This window comes from Capsicum annuum, chromosome 3 (assembly GCF_002878395.1).
Source record: "Capsicum annuum cultivar UCD-10X-F1 chromosome 3, UCD10Xv1.1, whole genome shotgun sequence".
Classification (NCBI taxonomy): Eukaryota; Viridiplantae; Streptophyta; class Magnoliopsida; order Solanales; family Solanaceae; genus Capsicum; species Capsicum annuum.
This window is the reverse complement of record NC_061113.1, coordinates 25,869,331-25,887,929: the sequence shown is the minus strand read 5'-3', so window position 1 is coordinate 25,887,929 and position 18,599 is coordinate 25,869,331. Positions and strand designations below refer to the sequence as shown.

General features: G+C 33.9%; 1 protein-coding gene across 1 annotated transcript; it reads left to right on the top strand.

Moving 5' to 3' along the window:
* Window positions 1-155: 155 nt before the first annotated feature.
* LOC107864092 (long chain acyl-CoA synthetase 6, peroxisomal) lies at window positions 156-11,727 on the top strand. Its single transcript, XM_016710354.2, has 23 exons — window positions 156-539; window positions 2,858-2,918; window positions 2,990-3,067; window positions 3,183-3,254; window positions 3,336-3,417; window positions 3,569-3,674; window positions 3,757-3,833; window positions 4,270-4,314; window positions 4,415-4,501; window positions 5,443-5,532; window positions 5,616-5,695; window positions 5,842-5,935; window positions 7,071-7,159; window positions 7,246-7,334; window positions 8,875-9,004; window positions 9,120-9,238; window positions 9,316-9,439; window positions 9,538-9,624; window positions 9,840-9,943; window positions 10,026-10,111; window positions 10,920-11,006; window positions 11,083-11,169; window positions 11,257-11,727. The coding sequence occupies exons 1-23, from the start codon at window positions 419-421 to the stop codon at window positions 11,353-11,355; spliced, it is 2,094 nt and encodes a 697-aa protein (XP_016565840.2). The 5' UTR covers window positions 156-418; the 3' UTR covers window positions 11,356-11,727.
* Window positions 11,728-18,599: the final 6,872 nt, after the last annotated feature.

The window sequence follows — 18,599 nt, the reverse complement described above, 5'->3', positions numbered from 1 at the left end:
ATAGGACAAAACATCACCAATTCCAAATATGACTAATAACTAAGAATACTTAAACGGCAAGTGTTAAATGACCACAATATTTTAGCTCAAATTTGATCATAAATGTGAAAAGACTTTCGTAACTTTGTTTAGATTTTATCATAAAAAGGCAAAAAAATCTAACAGTTAACTAATTTATAGTATGAACGCAACTTTTATAGCCAAAAGATTTTTTCTAAAGGTGGAGGTTAGAAGAGAATTCAAAGAGACAGACTTGAAATGGAGGTAGTAGTTAGTATATTTAAGATGAGTTATGGAATGAAATGAGCATTTATACTTCCATGTATAAATGCATTGATGTCATGGCTTATATAGTTGTTCACCAAAAAAGCAGCACCAAAATTTAATTTGCTGCCAAAACAATAGAGAGAGAGGCCTTATGGATTCAGTAGCTGAGCGTCGTTTTGGAACTATTCACAACCACCTCATCACTTCCGCCAGTGATCAACATCAACCGTCACTTCTCCGCCGTAGCAATGTCGACTCCATGTTCACCCATGGTATGAATGAATGAGTACTTACCACTCCACTACAATAGTTGTTGGTTATGTGATTTACAGCCTGTTTGGAAGATGGGTTGCCATGGTTTCATAATGTATGGTATGGTGTAATATGGTATGGTATGGTATGGTATGGTATGGTACGGTACAGTACCATGTTTGGATGGACTGTATCGTAGCTAGCCTATGATCCTTTTAAGATGCCAAATTCACAAGGATTTTTGCTAAACAAAGGTTTGACGAACTCAAACTAATGTAATCGGGAAGTACTTCCCAATCAATAAAACAATTGGTATACATGGATGTATCTTAGAGTTCAAAAATCACTTCCCATGTATATGCTTTTTGTGCATTCATTCTGTTTCCCTCCATTTCAATTTTCAATTTTTTTTTTGATCGAATTGAGTTTTTATTGGCATTAAAAACTACTACTACTAAATAACTGTGATCATTTTTCTCACTCTTTGAATTTTTATATTGCTAAACAGGAAGTCTTGCAATCTTCGATCTTGTTAACAAATGCGTAGTCTTAGCATGTATTTTGTTGATAAGGATAAAATAGGATTAAAGAAAATTATAGAAGAGTATAGTTGGAAAAGAAAAATGAAAACCATGGCACACCACCAATTTGGTGGTTCAATAAATTGCTTCATTCCATGGTTATCAAACCATGGAATAGTAACATACCATACCACCATTTTTAGAAAACCATGGAACCAAACATGGTTCCCATGGTAACCATACCATACCGTACCATGGAAACCACCATCCAAACAGGCTGTTACTATATATATATATGTGTGTGTGTGTGGCAAAAGTATGAATGAGTACTTACCACTTCAGTACAACCATTGTTGGTTATGTGATTTACTATATATATGTGGCAAAAGTATGAATGAGTACTTACCACTCCAGTACAATCGTTGTTGGTTATGTGATTTACTATACATGTGGCAAAAATCAAATAAGCTAAAATCTCCTTATATGCTGTAAGATCAAAAATCCTTATATGTTGTTGGTTATGTGATCATTAAAAAGATTTGGATACAGCCAAACAAAAAAATATTGCAAGTTTTAGTTGAGATTGACATACACATACTCTTAAACTCCACGTTTAGCATGTGTTACATTGGTGTTTAAGCCTAAGATCAACTTCCACGCTCTCTAATTACCGTGCTTCTGGATAATTGGAGAATTTTTGTACTGGCATTTAAAGTTGAGATCAGTTTATGTCTTCATAAATGTTGTGTTGTTGCTTTCTTTGAGCAGAGGGTCTTTCGGAAATAGCCGACAAGGTAGGGGTAAGGTTTGCATACACGCTACCGTACCTAGACCCCGCTTGTGGGATTATACTGCGTATATTGTTTTTACTTAAAGCTGAGATCAACTCTCACTTCCACCAATTACCGGGGTCTCTTTGAGAATGGGGAAGGAAGGTTTGGTGTATAGTTGTAGAGAGGGCCTAACATAAAAGGCCAATTGTGTATTGAGTCTCAACTCATCTACAAACATAATTAGGATTTAGGCTGTTCACAGTGTGCCACATCACTATCTTTTTAGGCTACTATCGATCAACTTAAGTCTGAATTCAACATTTCAGGTTTGATTCGTTATACAGCTGTGTCGATTTGGGGAGGTGGTGGGAGGGGAAAGGGATGATCAGGAGATTAACATTTCCAACTAATTTACTTGATCATTATCAGGGCTGAATCAAAGTATCCGTAGGGGGTAACTACCAGCACTATGAGTCTTGAAGAAAACGATCCTTTGCATTATGGATAATAATTGTTGTTTGATTTGTTGTTTAGGACATGATGCAAGCTGACCTATAGAACCATGCCTCACTTGTATTTAGCTAAGTTCTCTTTTTGTCAACTAGGCTGTGTTGATAAAGTAGATTCTGTTATATCTGGATAACTCCAATTCTTATCCCAGATATCTTGGTTACTAATCCTGCTTCTCCAATTCCGAAGGGCAAGCTTAAGAAATTTTCCCGTACTTGAGCAGGACTGAACTAAATAGTTAGCACATGGTCCCTCGAAAGTAGTTTACACCTTACTTTGCTTCCTTTTTTCATACTAGATCCATACCAGGTATAAATTTGGAGAGCAGCTGCACGCTGCCTGATAATGTAGGTCGAATGTCCAGCTATTTGTTGGATTTATTGATATCGTAGTCCACTCCTCTACATGTTTCTATGACCTCCATTTTACAGTTTGCTAGCTTAAAACTTGGTGATCAAGCTACCTTGTTTTCTGTGCTCTATCTATCTCTCTGCCCTCCATTGTCTGTTTTGCTAATTATTGGACTGTCACCAGAGCAAGGATTTAGTCAAACACTCCCTGAGGAACTGAAGACTGGAAAATGGAATGTGTACAGGTTAGAACAGTTGGTTCAAATCACTCTATGTATTCTGAGGCACAATTGAGCTCTAATTTTTTAAAATGCAGATCTGCTCGCTCTCCATTGAAGCTTGTTAGTAGATTTGCGGATCATCCAGAAATTGGTACCTTACATGACAATTTTGTGTGAGCAACCAAGCTTGGCTTATCGACTCCCCATTTTCCTTTTATTATCAAGAAAATTCACCACAGGCTGAATTATTTTTCATCTTTGTTTGTTTTGATTTGTTTGTTTGTTTAGGCGCTCGGTTGAGGCGTTTCCAGACTGCAAATACTTGGGATCACGAGTTCGAGAAGATGGAAAAATAGGAGAGTATGTTAGCCACTGGAAGCCTGTAATTAAGATTACGATTTATCTTCAAAGCATACTCATCCAATGTAACATACTCTACAGGTACAAATGGATGACTTACAGGGAGGCAGGTACTGCACGGTCAGCAATTGGTTCTGCACTAGTTTGTCGTCAGATACCAAAGGCAACTCACTTCATCAGCTTTTAAAACCAATTTCGAAGGCTTTCAGTTCTCTTTCTTAATTTACTTGTTCTCATTTTTAGGAAAAAAATAAAGTAAGTCTATTTTTTATGTTTATATACTGATCATTTTTGTTTTCTTCGCTTCTTGATAGGGATCTCGTGTTGGTTTATATTTCATCAACCGACCAGAATGGCTGATAGTCGACCATGCCTGCTCTGCGTATTCATATATTTCTGTTCCTTTATATGATACTCTTGGTTGGTATTCAGACATTATCAAAGAAACTTCATTTAAGATCTTACTAACATTGCTAAAACTCCTAAACCATAAAATTTGTAGGTCCAGAAGCTATAAAATATATTGCAAACCATGCAGCAATTGAAGCTATATTTTGTGTGCCAGAAACATTAAATCATGTGAGTTTACTTACAAGTTCTGTTGAGGTGACATGGAAGTTGAAGAATCAAGCAGTTTCAAGTATGGGCTTTAGAAATTTTTTGAGATTAATTGTTCTTTTGCAGACAGAATATTGGAACACTTTATTTTACTTGCTACAATTGTCGCATTTGGATTGAGAACCTGATGTTTCAGATCTACTTTCTACTGTCCATATTGTTCTTGTGTTCTCCTTGACCATTTATTTAATAAAAGAGCCTTAACTTCCCACCACCTTCATACGTGGATTATATATTTAAAAAGGCTTTAAAAAATATCAACATCCTGGAATTTGGCAAACTTTAAACGCAGGGGTATAGAAAGAGATGTACTCGATGGACCTTTCTCTCCCATACATTTCTTTCCTTAAAATCACTCTTGCGGTTCTTATTTATGGCGTTACTCTTCAACTTGCAGTTGCTTAGCTTCTTATCGGAGATTCCCTCACTGCATTTAATTGTGGTATGCAGCACTGTACCTTTATAGTGATCAAATTGATGCATAATTATGATGTTGCCAATTTGCAATTCATCTGTCCTCATCTGGCTTGGGTATGGTGTAGGTAGTTGGAGCAGTAGATGAGAGAGTTCCATCACTTACGCCGTCATCTGGAGTGGAGATCATATCGTATTCAATACTACTTAGTCAGGTGATAATATATTTTCAAGTTGTATTTTCAAGGTTTGAGCACTTTTAGATTTTGTGCCGAGTAGGAATAAGAAGATGCAGAGATGTGAACTTAGCATTCATGGTATCTTTGTGCTGCATATGATCTTTTTAACATATCTCAGTTAGTGACATGAGTAGAGTAGCAGGAGATATATACATAAGTGTGATTCACTAGCAGCACTGAAAATGTCTACTGCTATAAGTAGCTGCAACTCTTCTCCTGTCTTTCAAAAGGTTCATTTCTCAATGTAGCATGAGATTACATGTTCATACATTGAAGATTATCACTAGAATAACTTTTTAAAGCACTCATGGAAATATGTTCTGTTTTTCCTTTCTAGATACTGGTGCATGTGTAACGTTTTTGCCTCTACTTTTCCCTCATTACGTGAAACTCTTTTATGGGAGCAGAGGCGGATTCAGACTTATGAGTTCAATCTTTATGTCCTTGTTATTGAACTTGGACTTTTCAACTTATGGTTTCAGAATCTAAACTCTGTATTGAAAACGCTGGGTTCAGTTGAATACTCTCCATCCTCCAACTGAATCTATTTTGGCTGGCCAGATCTGAGACCTTCCACGTTATTATCCCCCCCCCCCCCCCCCCCCCCCCCCCCCCCCCCCCCCCAATTTATGAAAATAGGAGGACATAAGAGGAATATTATATTTTCTTCGTAGTTTCATTTCATGTGCCCTTTGAAATTTATCTTACAGTGTGTCGTCTGTGTTTTAAGATATTCTCCTGTAAACATGAATAACAATGGAAAGACACAAATCTCTTCAGTATTCAGATATATACACTCTTAACTATTATCCTGTTTGTGTAATCTTGTGGGATAGTTTATGCGGCTATCTACTGTATTTGTACTTCACTACTTGATTGTTGATGATTCATAGTATAAGTGAATGATTTTCCTTCAGGGTCTCAGCAATCTTCAGCCCTTTTGCCCACCAAACCCTGAGGCTGTTGCTACAATATGCTATACGAGTGGCACAACTGGGACCCCAAAGGTACATCATATTACTATCTACTCAATTCTAAATGTTATTGCGTTTCAGAATTGAAGAAAATTTCATTTCTTTAAAACTGATAGGGTGCTGTTTTGACCCATGCAAACCTGATTGCAAATGTTGCTGGTACGAGTATTGGCGTCACACTTTACACTTCAGACATGTGAGTGCTCATGATTATATACAAACCAAATATCAGTATGGATCACTTTTTTATTGAAAATTCAGGAGCTAAACATCTCGTACATTTAGTTGAAACTTTCTACGGAAACTGTTGATTTTTCTGAAACTTTTATCTAATTTTTATAGTTACATCTCATATCTTCCGCTGGCACATATACTTGAGAGGGCTACCCAAGTATTACTGGTCTATTTTGGAGGAGCTTCTGGATTCTATCAAGGAGTATGAGACTTAACCTAGAATGCTTTCTGGATTTTCTTTTAGCAGTCCTTTCATGAACTGTTTCTGTCAAGTCTACGAATTATTCTAGCTCATCCAAAACTATATGTAATTCTTGTGACTTAATTTTTTTCGATATGAATCTGTTCAAACTACGGCTTGAAAACATGGAATACAACTAATACAACTGTAGGGGGATATTGGAAAAGCATAAAGCTATTCATCGCTGGAATAAATATGTGAATTTGTAGGTTGTAAATCAATGATATCACTGTGCAAGAGATTCAGCATATATAGATAACGTGAATTGTTTGTTATAGATTTCGTGACATTTTTACTGAACAGATATTTGCTACTTAGTTTACCCATTGTCATTCTTTCTGCTCCTTTTTGTTTCTAATTTCTGAATTCCTTCTTAAGGAAGAATACATACTTGTGAAATCAACGAATAGGACTATCAAGAGTAAAGGAAAATAAAGCCCCTTAAACTGTAATGAAGTAGGAGTTTACTTGCTTTGATTAAATCTATAGCATTTTCCTCTGAAACTTTTTTAAGTTTTTGGACTCTCCGTTTAGGCTTGCTGTGCGAGTATCCCCAGGGAAAAGTAGAAATTCTATATCTCATGATTTTTTTTCTTTTATTCTAAACTTGTTTAATTTATTAGGGGGCCTCCCTCCATCTTCCTCCTCTTTCTATGCCAACAGAAACCATCCATTAACTTCCCTGCTGATTAGTGCTACTTTTGTTTCTCCTTCCTCTGAATGTCTACATCCCTCCTTGTCCTTTTTCTTTTCCACCCTGTTCTAAATTTTTCTCTCTTTTCCCCTCTTCGTCTTGTTCCATGCCCAGTGAAGTAGGTTGGTAGTTCTGAAAGTGGCGAAAAGGGAGAAAACCAAAAGGTAAATGTAAAAGAAATGAAGGGCTGAATTTGTATTTCTACTGTCAAGATAATAGTTTTTAACCATAACTAAATCAAAAGGGGAGATTTTCCACACTTTTAAATTATTAAGGACAATGCTACAAGCTTAGTTGACAGAGAGGAAAAATGTTCACCCTCTAAGGGTAAGAGGATTTGTTCTAAGCAATGTCTTCACATTTCTCTAGGAAATATTGTGTTAAACTTTACTCTGCGTTCAGGATAATCTGAAATTAGTGGATGATATGGCTGTACTAAGGCCCACTCTCTTCTGCAGCGTTCCTCGATTATACAATAAATTATATGCCAGGTAAGTGACTGTTGATACTGATTTGCTATTTGTGCTAATTTTAGTTTTATGTGATCCCTAGTTAACTTAGCTGCTTCCTTTTGCAGCATTATGAATGTTGTGAAGACATCTGGTTCTCTGAGAGAGAGGATGTTTAATGCTGCTTACAATGCTAAGAAGCAAGCAATTTTTAATGGTGAGGTATTTTTACCTTTATCGAGAAATAGATGGCTGTACCTACTCATCTTGAACCTCTTTTTATCTTGTTTGCATTATATGATGTTTCTTTAGAATTTAATGTTGTTCACATAGAAGAATGTTAGTATGGATATCGGTGCATTCGGAGTTAAGAGCAACATTTTTTCTATTTGAGCAAGTTGAATATTATGATTGCACATAAAAAAAACTAACTAAATTCTTTCAGAATGTTTTGAATAATTCCAACATTGTATGTTTAATGTCCTCTTGAATTGCTAATTGTCTCATATTTGACAAGAATCATTTTTTCATTATGTAAAATGACAAGAACCTTTTATCAGTTAGCTTTCGACAGTGCAACAGCATTACACAGATAATACTGATTAAAGCCGACAAAAATGTATTCAGTTTGTTTGAAATCTCCCGAAACATGATTACTGCATGTTCTAACTTATGACTGGTAAATTTGTCATGTCTCATGGGTTTGGAATATTAAATTTTGTAAGAATTTTAACATCTATAGAGTATGCTGTATGTGCTTGCATGGGTTTGGCCCCGCTTCAGCTAAAGATGAGCCTTCAACAGCTATTTGTAGATTGAGATCTGCAGTCAGTCCCTTTACCGAGTCTACGTCAATCAATTTAGCTGCTGTTACAGAAGTGATATGTCAGTGTCCTCATGTTAAACCACTTGTAGTATGACATAGCCACAACTTTCTAAAAATGAAAACTATGATCTAGACAGCTTGTACTGAATACTTCAGCCTTAATGATACCAGTGGGATAATTCCCTTTTAATTTAAAATGTTGCTTAATAGGTTTTGTTTTGATGTTGATGTGTTATTCTATTTGAATTAGCCCCTTTAGTACTTTGTTGATTTTATGAGTAAATGTATCAAGTTCAAATACCTCCGAAGCAGTTCTTTTGATATGGACTCTTGACGTCTCCCTATCTGTAAATTCATTTCTCTCTTCTCGCTAAGATGGGAAAAGGGAACAAACAACAACAATATCTACGCCGCAGTCCCAATAAGTTGAGGTCGGCAATATGAATCCTCACTTTCATTTGAACTCATTTCATATCATCATCATACTAAGAAAATAAAAAATGAAGCCACTCAAGGGGATCAAAAGGTGTAAACTCCCTGGAAAACTTTGCTGTGAGCTGACGACTCACTTGTTGACTACTTTAAGAAAAAAAGGGAAATGAGAAAGTAAAGTACTTAAATGGACAGGAAAGCTGCTTTCTGTTCTTGTGGTACTGCTCATTTGGTGGTATTAAGGTCTTTGTTTATGAGGTTGGGAATGGCAGGTGGCTTATATTTTCCCTAACTAGCTCACCAAATAAATTTGTGCTTTATGTTACGGTGCTTTTTAGTTTTGATGCTTTATAGTTGGATTGCGCCTTTGGTGCATTTCTACCAGTATGACCTTCCAAACAGCTCTGTAGTTGCATTTCTAGAAGGATTGACTTATGAAGAGAAGGAAGGCACATCTCTTTTTGCTATGATATATGTAGATTCTTATTTACTTTTCCAGGAAAAAATCCATCCCCAATCTGGGATAGATTGGTATTCAACAAAATAAAAGCAAGGCTAGGCGGAAGAGTTCGGTATATGGTCTCAGGAGCTTCACCATTATCTCCTCACGTGATGGACTTCTTACGGGTGTGAGTTGAACATGCTTAACTGCATTATATTTCACCAATTATGATTAACTTACGAGCATAACTGAGATCAGATACTCTTTTTGTGTGAAATGAGTTCAATAGTTTTACTGTTCAGGTGTTTTGGTTGTCAAGTTGTAGAAGGGTATGGAATGACTGAAAGTTCCTGTGTTATAACTAACATGGATCTGAACGATATCTCATCTGGTCATGTGGGCTCTCCTAATCCTGCATGTGGTTAGTACGACTCCAAGTAAGTTATTATTCCATTTATCTTATGATGGACAAGGACTAATTATGTTTTCATGTTTTAGAAATAAAACTTGTTGATGTCCCTGAGATGAACTATACATCTGAAGATCAGCCTTATCCCCGTGGTGAGATTTGTGTAAGAGGCCCCATAGTGTTCCAGGGATACTACAAGGATGACGTACAAACGTAAGGGCATATCCTTAACTTACTCACCCTTCTGTAGCTTGCATATACGCAGGGAGTCTCCAAGTTAAATTTTTAAATTTTCCAATGTCATTGTTCAGGCGAGAAGTGATTGACAAAGATGGATGGCTTCACACCGGAGACATTGGACTGTGGCTACCTGGGGGGCGCTTAAAGATAATTGATAGGTGAGAGGATAGCTAATAGTACTTCCTTTGAAATTATTAGAACGGCCCTTAGAAGTAGTTCTTCTTCCTTTATTGCGATCTAATTTATGTTCCTCGAACATGGAGAATCAAAGAAGGTTGCTTCCTGTAGTATAATCCATTTTACTGAAGTTGCACGATATATGGAGATCAGTGGCTACTTGTAGAAAGTCTTATCTTCTGCTACTTGTTTGCAGGAAGAAGAATATTTTCAAGTTGGCACAGGGAGAGTATGTTGCCCCGGAAAAAATTGAGAACGTTTATGCAAAGAGCAAGTATGTTGCGCAGTGCTTTGTACATGGTAAGATATGGCATCTCAGAAAATCTCCCCCTCATGTATGAAGCCTTTAGAAGACCTACTGTACTCTTGTCTGCTTTGTCAGGTGACAGCCTGAATTCCTCTCTGGTAGCCATAGTCTGTGTGGACCCAAACATGTTGAAAGCATGGGCTGTAAATGAAGGCATCAAGGTGACACCCTGAATTCCTCTTACATCTTCAACCTGCTCTCATGAAAAACTGCACAGATTTACACTATTGTCATATAGAGAGCGAGATAATAAAGATCAGAACAATATTCATCATAATATAAGCCGCGCAGGATATACAAGTGAACCTAAAAGACCATTTACCTTATGCAATGCAATGAACTGTGTAGAACAGGACGGCTGGTCCTTTCCCTCCGGGTTCTTTACCTCCTACATAAGATGAATCTGTCAGTAAAAGAATTAAAATATGCATTACTGATTTCTCTCCTTGGAACATACACGTCCTGAGAGTAGATGGAAAAGAAACTTGAAAAATAACAATCCAAGTCCATTATCATTTCACCTCATTACCAAACTAGAGGAAGATACCTCTTTGATTATTTGTCTTGCCTCAATATTTCACTTCTCTGTTCTTTACTCTTCCCTTTAACCTAGAATGTTTCCCTGAGAAATAACTCCATAATTTATATCATCTTGTGAAATCATAATATCATGCTCTTTATTTTGGATCTAGTTTCTTTTCTTTCCGCAATCGTACATGACGTTGAAATGTAAGAAATACGCTTTCACTTGTGTAGCATAGGCACTCAAGACATAATCTGGAATCTGAAAATTCAATGTATCTGGCTGATACTTTCCTAATGAAATGTTCATATGGTCATAAAGAGTTCCAACCGTCATTAATAAAAATTGTAAAGTTTTCATTAGACTTATTTGAACTATGAAGCATTTTAGAGTTAAGAAGTATTTGTTAGTATTGTACGTGATCCTATTTATCTTGGCGAGAGCAGAATAAAGACATGAAACAGCTCTGCGCTGATCCACGAGCAAAGGCTACAATATTGAAAGACATGAATACTGTTGGAAAGGAAGCAAAGGTAATTTGAATTCCCCTGCAAATGAAATGTAGTGCCTCGTGTTATCAACATGTTTCTCATGGTCAATACTTCGCAGTTGAGAGGTTTCGAACTTGCAAAAGCTATCACTCTGGTGCTTGAGCCTTTTACCATAGAGAATGATCTGCTTACTCCGACGTTCAAGGTGAGTGTTGTTCCACGATCATTAGACAACTAGAAAAAGTCTCCATTGCTCAAAGCATTTTTCTGTATTCCTTGTCCCTTCTTTCAGATAAAAAGGCCACAAGCAAGAGCATACTTTGCTAAAGAAATAGCTGACATGTATGCAGAACTCTCCACATCCAATTCCTCTCCAAATAAAATCCTGTGAAAGGCAAAATTACAGTGGTCAATATTGTTCAACTCACAATGGCCTTATATATGTAAGTAGTTGATATCGATAAGAAGTGAAACATATTCTGCTGTAGAACCTAGTAGCTTAGTATAAATGTAAATGTGGAAAAAGCTTTCAACTATATATATATATATATATATATATATATATATATATATAGTTCGAGCTGAAAACAATAGATGCACCTTATGTCAAGCGGTGTCATCTTACTCGCTATAAATAATATGTAAATGTGAATTAGGAAAAATAATTATGGGGTAGCGCCACTTGATAAAAGTAGATTTCGTTGTCCATCAATCAAGTTAGTTCATTATGAAGGGAAATAATGCATTTGATTTTTTTTTTTAACGTGTTTACTACATGATTGTATATTTTTTAACACGTGAGTTTTAAGCTTATTTATGATCATGAATGCATAGCATTACCTTATTAATGAACAAACATTGGACGTAAGCTTTGAGCTTGTTTTTTAAAAGAATAAAAATTTGAATCGTATTTTGTTAGTGTTCTTGTCACGACAATTTGTTCATTTGTAAACCTTTTAGACCATCAACATTCCTTGCCATGTTTTTGGTATACCGTCAAATCGTGGAGGAGTGATAAATGTTTTTCCAGAGGTGGAGTCAGACTTTAAAGTCTGGGGTTCGAAACACTATTCACTATTTCATTTCACCCACATCTTGAAACATCGACGATGAACATTATTTACTTCACCCACATGTTTTTAAGCTTTTCTATGCCTTTGTTCCAACTTCGAAAACCTTCCGTTGTGAAAGATTCACTCACTTTTTTTCCATATCGACGATGAACGCTACTGCATTGCAATCACAATTCACAAAATACAAAAAATATATGTTGCAACAGAATTACATAAACAATTCATACTAAAACACTTCAACCCAAAATCTAAAGCAAAATTGAAAATCTAATCACAATTTATTGGTCGTGACTCATGAATTTCGATGCAAAACTATGAGACTAGCAATTAGCAATCTAGCATCTGCGAAAACTGAAAGAGAAATGAAAACCACATTACATACCTTGGAAGAGCAGCAAAAGTGCAATTTGGAAAAATAATAACCCGTTTGACGTTTCTTGTTCGAAGAGACGAAGAGGCAAGAGCCTAATTGACCAAAGTGAAAAGGTTTCTGCGGGATGTATTGGGATTTTGGTAAAGTTTTTTTTTCTCCTTTCTTTAATAATTATGGGCCCAATAATAATTAATTTTGTTTTTCTTTTTTGTTTTGTTTTTATAAAAAAGTGTAGAAGTGTGAATGTTTGACCGTTGTAAAAGGCTAAAAGCAAGCCTAATAATACTTAGTTGGGAAAAAGCTCAAATATGCCACTGAACTATCAGAAATGACTCATTTATGTCATCCGTTAAAGGATGGGCTCTTTTATGTCATCGCCGTTACAAAACTGGCTCATCCATGCCATTACTTTTTAACGGCCGGTTTTTAAAAACAGTCTTACCACATGGCAGCTTATTAGAGGGCCACGTCATTTTTATTTTATTTTATATATATTTTTTTAAAAAATTAATTTTCTTTTTAATTTTTTTTTTTGATTCATTAAAAAGAATCCACCCAATTTTTTGATCCATTAAAAAAATAATTTGATCTATACTTTTAAAATTTGATTAATTTTTCATGATCAAACAAATATTTAAGATTTTTTTTTTAAAAAATCTACTACTAAAATTTATAACCAAACTTTATTCTAATTAAGCATATAGTATGTCTTAGCATACATGAAATATTTTGTCAGCCGAATGTAAGCAACTTTTAAATTTTTTTATTTTTTTATTTTTTTATCAAGCATAGAATGACATCATCAGCATCAGGGGCGTCTCAAGCAAATTTATGGCCCAAGGTAAAAATCAAACGGAGGCCTTGAGTTTTATTTTTTTATATAAAATTTTTCTTTTTTTCTATAAATAGTATTTAATATATTTCTTAAAATTTGTAATTTATTATTACTAAACAAAAATAGGCCCCTCAAATTTTGAGGTCTTAGGCAGCCGCCTTTTCTCCTAAAGGGTTGAGCCGCCCCTAATCAGCATTCAACATTTGTACGTAACACTTTATGCATCATCATTTATCATTGCAAAAAACAGGAAGGCGACAATATGACGGCATATATAGTATACGTAAAGTTGACAAAATGAGAAGCTAACTATTAATAATATAATAATAATATTTGATGTTTATATATTCCTTAAGTTTCAACTGAAAGATGACAAAAAACTTTAGTTAACGTGAATCTTTTAAAAAAAAAAGTGATAAAAAGCGTGGAGTGTATACTTTCTCTGTTCCCTTTTAGTTACTCGCCCATCAATTAAAATAACTATTTTATTATAATATATTTATTACTATTGTATTTGAAATTAATTTGAAGAAAAAAATAATTAATATTAAAGGTAAAATATGAAAACAATCTTAATATGTCAAAAATGACAAAAAAACGAATCGAACGAGAATGTTTTAAGAATATATTCATGAAAAATTAATCAAATTTTAAAAGCATAGATCAAACTAATTTTCAATGGATCAAAAAGTTGCGTGAATTCTTTTTAATGGATCAAAAAAAAAATTTAAAATTTTTTTTTAAAAATAAAAAATGACTTGGCAAAAGTGTGTGAATGTTTAACTTAGCAAAATGTGATTAGTCGGATTTGAACCCCCATTTTCAACCTAGGAAGGTAATACACCTACCACTGGACCAACAAACTACATTGTATGTGAGTTCTGACATATATAATTATATACGTTTTTCGAATTTTTTATTTACAAATATAGGGTCTGCGCAAAAGCTAGTGGGTTCGGCCAAACCCCCATACAACACACTAGCTCCGCCCCTGTGTTTTTCCATCATTAATCGGAGATCTCGGGTTTAAACATTGGATTTGGCATCGCCTTTGGTAAGAAGTGCTTTACCTCCCAAAGAGGACTTTCCGGTGCGACTTTGTATCGGGCTCAAAAACGAATACCGAATAAAGTGAAAAATAAAAGTAGAACTTTGTTAGATTTTACACAAGTTGAGAGCTTTCGCTTTAAATTTCATTTTGTACTGATTCTTACTTATCAAACGCAACATCAACGGTGTCATCTAGCAAATAATGAAGTGATCGAAAGTCATTGAAGATTACAAAACAAATCTTAAAAAGACAAAATATTCATTCGTCATTTGATTTAAGTTTTTGTAATAAGAGTTATAGAACTTCACTCCCAAGACCTTAAGCTTGACAAAGTTATATGACATCTTTGCTAGTAGAAGGTCAAAAAAAATTATAAGAAAACTATGTATTCACATTTATGGTTGTTTATTTTAACATAGCCAATATTTGCAAAGTATAGTCGCAACTTTAAAATATGACAAAGAAGTTAAAAATAGCCACACATTTGTTGGGGATTTTCTTAAAATTTGAACTGCTGCAAGTGAAACTCCAAGACTATGTCTTAGAGTTACAAACTTATATAATTTGAAAGCTGCAAATGAAATTTCATCATCGTAGAGTTCAAAATATATACAAACTATCTTGAATTTCGAAATTGTACAAATTGCCCTGAAAATTGAAATTTATATAAATGAAATTCAAGAATACTATTCTTAGTCCAATTCTAACATTGCAGAAAACTAAGGAAATTATTAAGAAGTTTCACTTACATTTGTCTTTTAAGTTGTTACTATTAAATGGCTCTAACAAAGAGTTTCATTTTTTATATCAATTATTTATATGAAAAGTTAATACAATTCAGTGTGGTTGGATTTCATTGAAACAAACTTAATATTTGCTTTTACCTTACAACAATAGGCACTTGAAAAAAGAAAAAAAGAGACCAAACAAATTTAGTCTTTCTTAAATTGTGACTATTTTTAATTACTTTGTAAATATAAGTTATATTCCAATTAACAATTCTATAAACCTGAATCTTAGAATACAATATTGGAGTTTTAAGTAAAAAACTGAATTTTAGTAAATTAAATACTACCATTAAATTTTGAACTGAAAAAAATTGATTCAAAACTCGTTGTCTTAAAATATGAGGAGTGACGAGAAGAATAAGTAATATAAACTGACCTTTAAGTTGTGGCTAAGCATTCAAAAGATTTGTAAGCATGAGGGTGTTTGGATTGGTTTATCTTTTAAGTTTTTTTTTTTTTTTTGGTAATAAGCATTTTTTTTATTTTTAAAGATTTTTGGTAAAGAAAAAAAGTGTTTTTAAGTATTTTATTATAGACTTACAAAATAAAAAAAAATCAAAACTCAAAAGTAAGTTGCTACCTACTTTTGACTTTTAAGTCACTTAAAAAAGGCTCATTCAAACACCAAGAACTATCTAATATAAGGAGAGCCTGGAATAACTAATAAAGTTTTAGCTGTGTGACTAGGAGTTTACGAGTTTAAATTTTAAAAATAGCCATCGATAGAAATGCAAGATAAGAGTACATACGATAGACCCTCATAGTGGATTTTTTTCCCAAATTCTTTATATATCAAAAATATTTGTACATCAAACTATCCTTTTTAAGCACTATTTAAAAATTAAACATCGACCCTGAAAGTGGCTGCCCCGTTCGTTTTCACTTTTATTAACCTTATCAAAAAATATCTTGATAACAAAATGATGTGTTTGAGAAAGTGACTAAAATGGTCCATTATGTTCGAGGTATATCAAATGATAAGGTCATTTACATATACTCCTAGTCTTAAGCAATTTGGTCCTTTATATATTTATCAAAGTGAATACTTGTGATTTCTGTCAAATATTTTAATTTTGAATATTAAAATTTAATAGAAGTTGTGCAAAAGAAATTCAACCAAATACATTAGAAAATTTTCATTAAATCTTAAAAACTGTAATGCCAAAAGATACCGGGAAAATAAATTTAAAAATAATAAAAATTGCACTTAAAAGTTGAAATATCAAATTCCAAAAAATACACCAAAATAATTAGAAAATGTAAAAATCACACCTTCAATTTGAGATACTGAGATTCATGTTAAACTCCTATTTTCCCATATTTTCATAAAAATCTAACGATCATATCTTGTTACATATTTGATGGTGATAAAAACTAGCACTCAATTTTGATAAATTTAAAAAATCATATCTATTTAAGAATATATTGAAGGACCATTTTGGAATTTGGCCGCACCCTAAATATAAAAGCACTATTTTTATCATTTCTTGTGTGCTCCAAAGCTTATGCCTTTTGATCTTCCCTTTTTTAACCATAAAATTCACTTTCATGACAGTATAAAAGCACTATTTTTATCATTTCTTGTGTGCTCCAAAGCTTATGCCTTTTGATCTTCCCTTTTTTAACCATAAAATTCACTTTCATGACAGTAACTTTTGCAACTACAATTATGTGGTTCATATATGTTTTGTCCACTTAAGAGTATTTTGATTAACGAATAGTTATAAAAGAATTGTGTTGAATGGACTATTCATGAGATAATCTATGAAGAATAACTTATAAGAAAATTATTAAATAGAAAATAAATAATTTATACATCATCATTCAGTGAATGAGAATATAGAGATTGCCTTTTAGGGATTATCAATTATAAAACTATATTTGTGTCACAACTCAAAATAGGATCTTGACGGGTGCTAAGGAGTTTAGGACTCCAAAGCAAGTCCCGTCAGAATTCTACAGAAAATTGGACAGAATTTCTTCAGTTTTTGGGCCTAACAAGAAAATCCGCTGTCTCAAAACCACAAAACAACCCAACATCACAACCATCACACCAACACCATTCACCAAATCAACAATAATGTATCAATACCACCAATAATAATACGAAATTTATCTTCAAAAATGAGAGGAAGTTCAATACTCCATGAATCCAAAATAGCGAAAGAATACTCAAAACTCTAAAGAAATAACTATGGAGAGACTCTAAAAGTTTTGAAAGAACATAACATAACAAAGAAGTAAACTCTTGCCCACGTGAACAAAATGCGGGGCTTACCAGAAATATGCTACCTCGAGCTCTCTAGCTAACGTAATCCTCACTGTCACCTGCGTTCTCTGTAAAAATAATAGCAAAGAGTGCGACGCTAGCTCAGTGAGTAATAACACTTACCACAACCATTTTAATGGGAACAAGTCTCGAAAACATCATGAAATAAAGGCTCTTTCAGAAAATCATAGCAATAAACATTATCCTTTGTTCATATAAGAAAACTGAACCAATAGTTCAGTAATAAACTCGATAAGCATTATATCATATAAAATATTACATATATGGAAGGTTTCCAAGAATGAATCATGTAATTAGTGTGACATTCTACATCAAGAATAACCAATAACAGTGGACCCCTCATAAAGGAGTCAAATGTCATATCAGAAGGTCCCAATTCGAGAGAGATCAGTAACAATACGCTAGTTCTACCTTCCCCTAGCGAGGGTTGTAACAGTAATCAGTAAATACACGGTGCACCAGATCTAACGATTCCGCTGTTAGCTACGAGATTCAAATCAAGGTCTACTCCCATTTATACTTTGTAAACAATAGGATATTCATATGAAAACATTTTTCAGAATAGTACATATCATTTAAAGTTCATGTCAAATCATGTTACATCTAAACTTGAATAAAAACACATGTCAAAAATACTTATTTTTCATGTAAGTGAAGAATATTCACAGTAATAATGTCATATCTCAAATAACCATTTCAATATCATATCAAGTAAAGAACTTGTTCCGCGTGCAAATTTTCAAAGCATTCAATAACTCTTGTTTTCATCAAAAACATGTATAAATATGCAATTTAAGAAGAGTAAATACATAATTAACCCCCTGGTCTTGTTTGAGATTTGCAAAAAGACACCTAAATTTTAACTTCGACCTATTACCCCAAGATTCTTCTTTATTTCGTTGCAAACACACCATTTTGACCCTCTGCATGTATACACGCGCCACATGCGCGTGAAAGGGCTTGAATTTGACTTTTTGACCAATTAAAAGCTGCCATGTGTAAAATAATTTAATATATAATTTATATTATTTTAAAAAAAATATTTATTTATTTTTTAAAATTATTCCTACCCCCTCTCCACCCCCCAACCCACCCACTCTTTCTTCTTCAACTCAATTCACCATTAAAGCTTCCATTGAAGCTTTTTTTTTAAATCATTCATTAAAGCTCCATTTTACAACTAAATCATATCATTTAACTACCCACAATTTCTTCTTCAACACAA